This window comes from Myodes glareolus, chromosome 10 (genome assembly GCF_982192425.1).
Source record: "Myodes glareolus chromosome 10, mMyoGla1.1, whole genome shotgun sequence".
Taxonomy (NCBI): domain Eukaryota; kingdom Metazoa; phylum Chordata; class Mammalia; order Rodentia; family Cricetidae; genus Myodes; species Myodes glareolus.
Window position 1 is genome coordinate 23195397 of NC_142035.1, and position 11200 is coordinate 23206596.

At 46.3% G+C, this 11200-nt stretch overlaps 1 protein-coding gene across 3 annotated transcripts in view; it reads right to left on the reverse strand.

Annotated features, from left to right (window-relative positions):
- The window catches only part of Cep250 (centrosomal protein 250), a 43330-nt gene extending 36272 nt beyond the window's left edge, over nucleotides 1-7058 (reverse strand). For all 3 annotated transcript variants that reach the window (XM_087911082.1, XM_087911081.1, XM_087911080.1), the window contains exons 1-3: nucleotides 6949-7058; nucleotides 1829-2111; nucleotides 64-120 (exon numbers count right to left, since the gene is read on the reverse strand). In XM_087911082.1, coding sequence (XP_087767208.1) covers nucleotides 64-120; nucleotides 1829-2011 — 240 coding nt within the window. In that variant the 5' untranslated portion in view covers nucleotides 2012-2111; nucleotides 6949-7058. The remainder of the gene's footprint in view (nucleotides 1-63; nucleotides 121-1828; nucleotides 2112-6948) is intronic.
- Between the last annotated feature and the right edge of the window lie 4142 nt (nucleotides 7059-11200).

Here is an 11200-nt window from a genome sequence, read left to right on the forward strand (position 1 = left end):
ATATAAAGCCAAGCAAGTATATTCTAAGGGTTCAGGGGAAGTCCAGAACTCAATCTCACTTACTCCGGTGGCTTCTAGGCGCTTCTCCAGCTCTTGACACCAGCTCCGGTACTGTAAAACCTAAAGCAAAAAGAGCAGGTCCTGAGCACGCGTACAAAAAACACAAGCCAAAGGCTCCAGGGTTCGCGGGCAAATCTGCTGTGAACACGGGAAGCGGGTGGTGACGGTGAAGTGAGGCCACAGCATCTTAACAGTATCTGAATGTTTAAATAATACTTTCCGGGGAGGTGGTTCAGTAAGAAAGCACTTGTTGTGCAAGCATTAGGACCTGAACTCAGATGCCTGGACCTCAGGTACAGTCAGATGTGGTAGTGTGTCTATAGGCCAGCACTCCTATGGCAAGACAGGAGGCAGAGACAGGAGCATCCCCAGAGCTCACTGGATAGCTCACCTGAGGCATACTGTGGCAAACAAAGAGACCCTCTCTCAGTAGGGTAGAAGCAAGGTGGACACCTGGAGATTGTCCCCTGACTTCGACCCGTGACAGGTGTGTGCATGTTTGCACTCTCCCACTTACACAAGGACTTTTTTTTTTAATCAATATTTCCAAGGGGCTGGTGAGATAGCTTGGACAGTAAAATGTGTCTGTTGGTGGAAGCACGCGCCTTTAATTCCAGCTCAGGAGGCAGAGGCAGGAGGGTCTCTGAGTTTGAGGGTAGCCTAGTCTACAGAGTTAGTTCCAGGGTATCCAAGGCTACACAGAGAAACCCTATCTCAAAATAAATAAACAGATAGATAGATAGATAGATAGATAGATAAATAAATCAAAAGTAAAATGCTTACTGTGCAAGCATCAAGACCCAAGTTCAGATTCCCAGCATAAAAAGCCACCACCCCAGTGCTAACGAGGCAAGGCAGCAGATCCCTGGAGCTCCCTGGCCAGCCAGCCTGCCGAATCTATGAGCTCCAGTTCAGTGAGAGACCCTGTTCTAAAAAACAACGTGGTGGAGGTTGAAGACAGATCAGCGCTTAAAAGCTTGTTGTTCTTTCAGAGGACCCCAATTTGGTTCCCAGCATCCAGCACCATGCATGGCTCACAACTGCCTGTAACTCCAGCCCCCAAGGGCACCAACACACATGATACACGCTTACACAGACATGTATACAATATACAAAATAAACTTAAAAAATAGAGTGAAGAGTGATAGACAAGGATACTCAACAGTGACCTCTTGTTTCTGTATTCTCGCTCACAGTTTACATGTACCTGTGCACGTGTGTGAGCATGTGTGCACACATGCATTTTCTATTTCCTTGTATATTGAGTTTGGGCTTAGTTCTAGACTAGCCGTTCTCATCCTGTGGGTCGTGACCCCATGAGAGTCGAACAACCCTTTCACAAAGGTCACCTAAGACCATCAGAAAACACAGATATTTACATTAGGATACATAACAGTAGCAAAATTACAGTTATGAAGTAGCACCGAAAATAAGTTTATGGTTGGGGGTCGCCACAACATGAGGAACTGTATTAAAGGGTTTCAGCATTAGGAAGGCTGAGGGCCACTGCTCTAGTCCAAGAGAACAAGCCTACACAGCTAATTATTGTGAATGTCATATTTGAAGGAACACAAACCACACTTCCTGGCATAGTGTGACCATCAAGGGAGAAGCTATGGTTGAAAGGTGAACTATCTGGGCCTCCTCACCAGGATGTTTGGTCCATTCCCCTCCATGGTCTCTCCCTCAGCCAGCCCTCCCCCCACTCTAGCACTCGACGCAGGGCGGGGCTTTCGCTTTCCCTTCCCCAGAGGGGCAGCTGCCTCACCTTGGCTTGCAGCTTTCTCACGAGGGTCGCTTGCCTCTTCTGGGCATCTTGGGAGCTCTTCAGCTTCCTCCAGGAGGCGGCCTGGTTCTCCGCCATCTGCTGCTGCAGTGCCAGCACCTGCTCCTCTAGCACCAGCTGCAACGGCTGGGGCTTCATGTTCAACCTGGGGCTTCCAGTCTCCATGCGAGCATCAGAGAACAGACTCACAGTTCCTATGTGGCTACAGATTGCTTGCAGCAGGGAGTCTAACCATTGATCTATGTGTCTTAGATCTCCTCTTGAGCTAGGGACCAAAACATACAAGAACATCAAAAAGGCTAGGCTTCTCAAATTTACTCAACACACATTAAGTGGGGTGAATCTGGCTGAATGAAGTAAAGAGGTTCCTTTATTACAGGACTCCTCAGAACTTTCTTTTTTAATATTTATTTATTTTTATGTGTGTTGAGTGTTTTGCCAGAATGCACTTATATGCATCATGTGTGTGCTTGGTTCCTGAAGAGGCCAAAAAGAACATCAAGATCAGGGGAGACACTCAATATTAATCTCTGCCCCTGCACAGTGAACATGGATATACACTTGCACACACACTACACACATAAAACAAGAACAGAAAAAGAAAACAAAAAATCCCACCAAACTACTATCCTCACCACTACGACCACTGAAAATGAGAGGGAGCCTAAGTTGGCTGTAGTACAGCCCGGGCAGTCAGGAGGGCAAGCAGAAGGATCTGGCGGTTACAGTCATTTTCAGTTACACAGTGAGTTCAAGGTTAGCCTGGTTACATGAAATCCTGTCTAAAATTAAAAAGTGAAACCAACTTTTCTCTTTGAGTGTAGTATGATTAAAGTAGAAACGACTAACACTAGACAGTGGCTCAGCAGTCAAGAACACCTGATGCTCTTGCAGAGGGACCAGCGTTCAGGTCTCAGCCCCCAGATGGTGGCTTACAACCATCTGTAACTCCAGTGCCAGGGGCTCTGACACCCTTTTCTGACTTCTGAGGGCATACATGTAGTGCGCATACATACGTACAGGCAAAACATCCATACACATAAAATAATAAAATAAATCTTTAAAAAGTGTTTAAGTAGTGCCGGGCGGTGGTGGTGCATGCCTTTAATCCCAGCACTCGGGAGGCACAGGTAGGAGAATCTCTGTGAGTTCGAGGCCAGCCTGGTCTACAAGAGCCAGTTCCAGGACAGGCTCCAAAGCTACAGCGAAAACCAACCAACCAAGCAACTAAACAAACAAACAAATGTTTAAGTAGAAATGAGGTCACAGAAGGTACTGTGGCTTGTTGCGCGCTTACTCTTCTGAACAACCTCTCTGGAGAAACGCCTGCTCTGTCCTGAGGACACACAAGTACCTCTGAGGAGGCCCAGGAGAAAGCATTGGGACTTCTGCCAACAGCCTTGTGAGTGAGGCATCTTGGAAGCAGATTTTCCAGCCTCTGGTTGAAACCTCAGATCACTGTCAGCCTTGCCTGTGCCTCCTAAGCCAGAAACACCAGCTAATCTGCTCCAACTTCCGACCCACAGTGACTGTGTGAGATCGTAAACAACTGCCCCTTAATACTAAACTCGGGATAATTCCTTGTATGGCTGCGTAACTGGAGTACGGCCAAAGCTTCCTTGATGCTAGTGATACCTCCTAAAGTCTGTTTTGTTTCGTTTTTCCTCAACAGAACAGTTAGAGGATCCTTTTAAAACACACCAGGGCTGTTGAGGTGTCTTGGGGAGTAAAAGCACTTGCTGCCATCCTGACGGCCTGAATTCAGTTCACAGAACCCAGAGTAGAAGGAGAGAATTGCCCCATAAAGTTGTTCTCTAACCTCTACCCGAGAACTGCAGCACACACTTGTACACACACATGCACACAAAATAAAACAAACAAACAAACAAAACATAAGCAGCTAGGCATGGTGGGACATGCCTCAAATCCTGGCACTTGTGAGGCTGAGGCGGAAGGAGTGCTCAAAGTTAGAGTCTTCCATGGACTACGAAGTAAGTTTGAAGGCAGCCTGGGCTACACATAGACCCCCTGCCTCAAAAAACAACCCCCCTCAACCCTAGATAATAGCTAACTACAGTTAAAGAAGATCTTTATAATCGTCCATAGAGTCCTAATGACCCATCTTAGCCAAATGAATCAATCCTATCTCACCTCCAACCACATAGCCAGCCATCTTCATGTGCTTAGAACACAGCAGGAGCAACGCTCACATATTATCCACATGATGTGCCCTAACCAGGTTTCCGATCAACTGTCACCTTTTTAGTAAGCTGTGCCATGTAGAGTGACACCACTCCTAGACATAAGCACTGGCAATTCTACTTACCATGTCTAGCGGCCTCTAATTATTATGTGCAGCGACTTACCAAAATGTAAACCCCACCAATGCAAGAATACTGTTTTCTCTTTGCCTGAGACGGTGTCTTGCTACAGTGGCTCAGGCTGACCTAGAACTCATGAATCTAGTGTCTGCCTTCCAAGTACTTAGATTACAAATGTGTTCCTTCACCCCAGCTAACATCACTTTACTAAATGTTGTATTCCAAGCTCCTAAAATAGACCTGGTGTGTATGAAGTGACCAATAAATCTACTGGCTGATATATAACATTAAGTAATATGATCCTTATGATCACTATTAGTTTTACAAAGTGTTGGCAGTTCCATAACCATTCATAAAGCAAAAGTAAGATCATGTACAGTGTGTACAGTGCTTAACTCTTAAAATAACCAGTTGCAACCTTCATTATCAAAAAAACATAGACACCAAAAAAAAAAATTCTTAGTGGTATAGGATTGTGTCTCAGCTGGGCAGTGGTGGCTCATCCTTTAATGCCAGGACTTGGGAGGCAGAGGCAGGAGCATCTCTGAGAGTTTGAGGTCAGCCTGGCTACAAAATGAGTTTCAGGACAGCCAGAGCTGTGATACAAAGAAATCTTGTCTTGAAAAAAAAAATTACTATCCTCATTTTACAATCAAGAAAACTAAGATTCAGGGCTCCACAATTAGGAACACTTGTTCTTGACGAGCTGGGTTCCGTTCTTAACACTCACTAGTGACTTACAACCATCTGCAAGTCCAGCTCCAGAGGGCTTGGGGCCCTCTTCTGACTTCTGATGGCACCAGGCACACAGATGGTGCACACACATACATGTAGGCAAAGCACTCAAACATACAAAATAAAAATAAATAAAATCCTAAAGAAGAAGAAAAAAGAAAGAACGGAGGAAAACTGGTGTTTTAAAAAGTGTTGATGTGAGCAGGGCATCGTAGCCCACGTCTTTAACCTCAGCACGCACGAGGCAGAAGCAGGTGGATCTCTGAGTTAGAGGTCAGTCTGGTCTACAGAGTGAGTTCCAGGACACGAAGAGACTCCGTCTCAAAAAACAAACAAACAAACAAACAACAAAGCAAAGCAAAACAAAACAAAATACGGAAGTATGAAGGAGATAGTTCTTTGGTTAAGAGCCATATTGCTTTTGCAGGGGATCCAAATCCAATTCTCATCACCCACTCTGGGCACTGGCAGCTGCCTCTAACTCCGGCTCCAGATCTAAGGCCTCTGGGTTCATGTGCACCCCCACCCCCACCATGCACAATAAAAAGTGACTGTTTTTTAGATGGAAAGGGAAATGGGAGCATGGCTCAGCAGGGAAAGGGCGACCTGATGACTCCAGTGTGACCCCCATGAAGGTGGAAGGAGGCCCCGACTCCACAAAGCTGTCTTCTAGCCTCCCTGTGTACACCAGGGCACAACTCCACCTTCACGCGCACACACACACTTTTTTTTTTTTAAAAAAAGAAAGAAACACAACTAGTTAGTGGCAAAGTAGAAACCAAATTCTAATCTGATTCCAAATTCTAAGCTCATCTCATTAGCTGTCAAAGCCAAAAACTAAAATCACAGCACCGCGGAGCATTCCCCAATGGGGTGTGAAATAAGGGCATCCATGCCTAAAGCTTTCTGAGGTAGAAGGAGCAAAATACAGTAGCATGTTCCTAGAAGAACACGGGCTGTAGGTGTATCAGTAGGACAACCAGATCTCGTCTTGCTTTTTGTTATGAATTCTATTGATCTGGTAAGATCAATTCTCCTTTATAAGCCTTCTCAGAGCTTGGCCTTGGACGTCCAAGACCTGAAATCTCGGTTTCTAAGGAGGCCGAGACAAGGCGACATCGAGTTCAAATCAAGCCTTGGTAAATTGGCAAGACCTTGTCTCAAAAAAAAGAGTAAAAAGAGAGCTTGGATTAGTTCAGTGGCAGAACATCTGTCAGCACGCATAAGACCCTGGGTTCAATTCCCATTACAAAAGCCCTTTTAGTAAAATGTGAATTGTAACCCTGGCCTCCATATCTTACAGGTTAATGTAAAAACAGCAAGTCAAAGACAATCTAGTTAAGACATCAACCGTATACATAGGCAGAGTCTAGCTCCAACTTGACTTATGAGGACTTATTTCTTCATGCATAAAATGTGACCCTATGGAACCCACATCGTAGATCGCTGGGTGGATTAACAGGGCCTTTGCAGGTAACGCATTCAGCAGAGCTGTCATCTTGTGATCATTCAGTAACTTTACTAACTACTACTATCATCGTGGGACATAGAGCTGAAAAAAGACATGACTTCTAATAAACAAGCCCCGAACGTGAGCGAGGGGAAGAACATTGACTTGAGCAAAGATGGCAAAACCCGAGAATCGAGATTAGCTGAGCCTGGAGCAGGCCTCTAGGAAAGATTCTGAACAAGTGAGGAAGTGGTCTTCGAGCTGGGTCCTGAGGACTTAGAAATCTGAGATGGAGCAGCGGACTGAGACCGGACTTTCAAGGGGTAGATCACGTGCAAAGCCCTAGGGGCACAGGGTGCTGCGAAGCTCGGGGGAGCACGAAGGGAGCTCTGCAGGGAGCACAGCGTCTTCACCGGTTAGCCCTGGGTACAGTTGTGAGCCACCCTGGGGTGCAGTTCTCCGGAGCTGTGGCTGCAGCAGGAAGCTTAGGCAGGCAGGCCCGGACCCCTGCCCAGCCGCTGCCCAGGCGAGACTCCCCGCGGGCGCCCGGACTCTGGACCGTTAGACTCGGCACCTCCCGCCTGCCCCAGACCCACCTCTGCAGCGCCAGTCCCCGGGAATACCCAAGTGCTCCTCAGCAACCGCAGAAGCGACACAGCAGCCCGCAGGCCAGGCTCGGGGCGGCCCTCAGCCCGGCGGCCAGGCCCCGCCCCCCAAACTCCCGCCCTTTCTTGGGGGACCGCCCAGCGGAGTCGAGCGCCCGGAGCCGGCGCGCGGAGGCTGCGCCTCTCGCCATGTTAGGAACTGGCAGCCAACTTCCTAGAGAGCCTCAAAAGGAGAAGGGGGTATAGTGAGACACACGATCGCTCTCCGAAAATAGATACAGCCACAGTCTCTGAATTCTAGCACTGAACGTTCAGAGGGGAGAAGAAACACGCGCTCTCCGACTTCCGCCCGCGGCTTCAGAGTTAAATAACGCGCACGCGTAAAACCAAGAGCTAGGGGCACCTGCGCACTGTTGCACTGACAGAGCCCAGAGCGGTGATTGCCTGAGAGGGTCTAGTTGTTAAATCTGAGCGAGCGACTCAACTTTCCATCTTTCCGGGTCCGTCATGCAGCCTCGGGCAACACAACAGCCGCAAACAACTTAGTGTCGTCTGGAATACTTGGTACTGCACAAGCCTTTGCACAGTATTGCTTTTCTGGAACGGTTTAAATGCCTGGAGGGCTACGGTTTGTCCAGTTAATGACTACCTCTAGACGACTGCTTTCCACTTTTTTCTTAGCGTAGAAATTCCATTTGTCTGACTCCTGCTTGTCTCTAGTTTTAGTAGAGACAGAGGTAAAAAAAAAAAAAAGTAAACAGAGAAACCAGATGATTTTGCTCTATGGGTACTACATGAGACTGACCTTAAGGATATAGGGCCCTTCTTGAGCATCTCTGACCCTAGCATCCAGTACAAGGGCTGGCACAAAACAGATACCCAGCAAGTGTTGAGAGAACCAGTGTATAAACTGTGTGTACCCAAGAGAAGTCAGCTGGGTGGTTGTGGCACACACTTAATCCCAGCACTTAGGAGGCAGAGGCAGGCAGATCTCTGAGTTGGAGGTCAGCCTGGTATACAGAGAGTTCCAGGACAGCCAGAGCTACACAGAGAAACCCTGTCTTGAAAAACGGAGAGAGAAGACACAAAGGGAATCTGAGAATGGAGCACTTTGTTAAGCACCTCACAGCTTTTTATGTGGTTTGAGTGATTTTGTCGGAACGAAGGTCCACGCTTGGGGAGCAAGCATCTGTGAGCCATCTATTCAGATCTCTTATATAAGAACCCTTTGTTTGTCTGGGTTTGTTTTTTTGTTTGTTTGTTTTGTTTTTTGGTTTTTTGGTTTTGTTTTGTTTTGTTTTTTGAGTTAGGGTTTTTCTCTGAGTCCTGGCTGTTCTGTAACTCACTCTGTAGTCCAGGCTGGCCTCGACCTCTGGGATCCACCTGCCTATGCCTCCTGAGTACTGGGATTAAAGATATGTATCCACACTGTCCAGCTCAACCCTGATTTATTACATTGAATTTTTTCAATGTGTATAAAATACACATAAATTTTTTTTATGTGTATATGTGTATGAATGTACACATACAAAGGCCAGAAAAGACAATGCAGGGGTCGGTTTTCTCCTTTTAGTCTGTGGGTTCCAGAGAGCAAGCTTGGGTCATCCGGCTCTGTGGTAAATGCCTTTACCTTCTGAGCTATCTTGCAGGCCCTTTAATGGTTATTTGGGGTGGGGGGAGATGAAGTAGCGAAAAAGCAAATGGTTCTGAAAGACAAGCTGTGTAGAGCAGGAGGAAGAGACACCTTCGCCCTAGAGAGCTGCAAAGAATTGGTGAGGACTCATCCAGAAAAGCAATCCTACGAGTCCCATGGAAGCATGTTCTCTGTTACTGCATTTGGAATGAAGATAAACAAACCAACCTAACTCTTAGACATACCAGATCTTTTCTATCTCAAGGCCTTTTTTAATATTTTGCACATGACCTAAAGCACTACTCCCCCCTCTTTCTCTCAGCTGTTGGCTTAACTGGTATTCATTCATTCATATAGTATTTTACTATGTAGCCCTGGCTTTCCTGGAACTTGCTCTGTAGACCAGGCTAGCCTGGAACTCACAGAGATCTGCCTGCCTCTGCCTCCCGAGTGCTAGCATTAAAAGCATTTACTACCAGGCTGTCTCTGTGTCTAAAGGTTCCCTCAGCACGCATTCTACAGTGGAACTGGAGCAGCTGGGCTGGGTAAAAGTCTAGCCTACGCAAGCCTAAACATCTGTGTTAGATCCTGGGTACCTATGGTAGAAGAAGGTACTGACTCCCAAAAGTTGCCTTCTGACCTCTGCACATACGCCAAGTCACATGTGCACCTCTGCCTATATAAGTGTGTGTGCGCGCACACACACACACGCACACACACACACACAAGCCCTAATAAAATAATTTTTGAAAAGTTAAGACTTACCCTATATTTTCCATCATGGTTCTTTGTTTCTTTTATAGTAATTCTATTTTTTATTTGCTGACTTACTATCTTCATACTTTTCCCCTATGAAATTTAAGCCTCATGAAGTTATGAGCATGAGTTATTCTGAGTGTTTCTTATATAGTCTGACAAGTGTTTGCTAAATATTTTCTTAGCCAACAGATCTCTCCACTGATGCAAATAATCCCAATCAGGCCAAATCAGACCGAATTAAAAGATGCCCATGTTTAATGAATGACAATATTCTCGGGTGGCCCCCGGGAAAACATGGAGAGAGGAAGAGAGAGAAAGGGAGAGCACAGGGAACCTGGAGACCACGTGTTCATTCTCTGGGGGAGCAGTTTAAATAACCTGTGGGAGTGGTTCCGATCTTCCTGGGGAGGGTTCACCATTTGGTCGGGTTTTCGTGCCCCTCCATGGGGAGGGGTCACCTTTTGGCAGGCTTTCTCAGAGATGGGGTTTGGACTGAGGCAACTCTTATGCCAGAAGCTGGGTGAAACCCCCAGGCAAACAATCCAGACTTTTTGTATAAAGGGGTACCAGGGAGCTGAGGTGACCCTTCCAACCAAACAGTGTTTTTAATAAGTATCCATTGAACTGAGTAAGTCAATCATCCTCAGGATTAAAAAGTTACTGAGATGAAAGTCCACTAGCAGGGGCTGGGAGTGTGGCTCAGATTAGTGTGCCTGCTTAGCATTCGTGAAGCCCTGGGTCTGATGGAGCTAGGCATAGTGGTCAGGCCTGTATTCTAGCGTGTGAGAAGCGCAGGCAAGAAGATCAGAAGTTCAAAGTCATTCCCAGCTACTTAGAGTCACTCTCAGCTACATAAAGAGTTTCAAAGGAGCCTGGACTACATGAGATCCTGTTTCGAAACCCAAAAATTAAAACAGAAAATCCATCAGCAAACTGCCAGCATCCTTTAGGGAGTAGACATAGGTTTCGGTCACCAAAATATAACAACAAAAGGGGTCATTAAAGTAGGAAATCAATACTGAACAGTAATTATTGACCTTTGTAAGGGGGGATCATTCATGTCCTTACTATTTTCTCCATTTACACAGCAGGCATTTATTGGACAGTTGTTATGTTTTGCTATCAGATGATAACACAATGTGTTAACAACATGTTGGAAATTCTATAAATACAATAAAGTGATATCACCGGGAACTACCTGGGCCAGAGTAGAAAGTGGAGTTCCTGGTGTGGGAACATGGGTGACATTGTCCCTCAGGGATTGTCTAGGCACACAGTAGGCGCATTGGCCTTTGGGCATCCTGCAAAGTGCAAGGAACATTTGGGACACCAAATAAAATTAAATTGCACCTAGAGTCTCAGTAGTCAGACTGGGGAGGAGGAATGAGAGGAAAGAAAGAGAGAAATGAATACAAAGGAAAACCAACCCCAGTCCCCTCGGGTAAACTGCACATCTTCCTTTACATCCTAAACTAAATCTCCGGGAATTCACCTCAGTGCAGGCCCAATACTGACTTTACAGTCACCCATCCTTGTTTCTTTCTTTGAGATAGGGTTTCTCTGTGTAGCCCTGACTGCCCTAGAACTCACTTTGTACACCAGGCTGGCCTTGAATTCACAGAACCCACCTGCCTCCCGAGTGCTGGGATTAAAGGCATGCACCACCACCACCTGGCTAATAAAGTTCTTAAAGTTCTTATCTGTTACATTTCAACTGGAGTTCTTGGGTTTTGAAGTTTGGTTTGCCTTGAGTGCTGAGATTAAAGGTGTGTGCCACCACTGCCCAGCCGGCCGACAAGTCTATACTTGTCTAATACTCTAACACGTATTAGGCATTATGAAGTCTGGGGC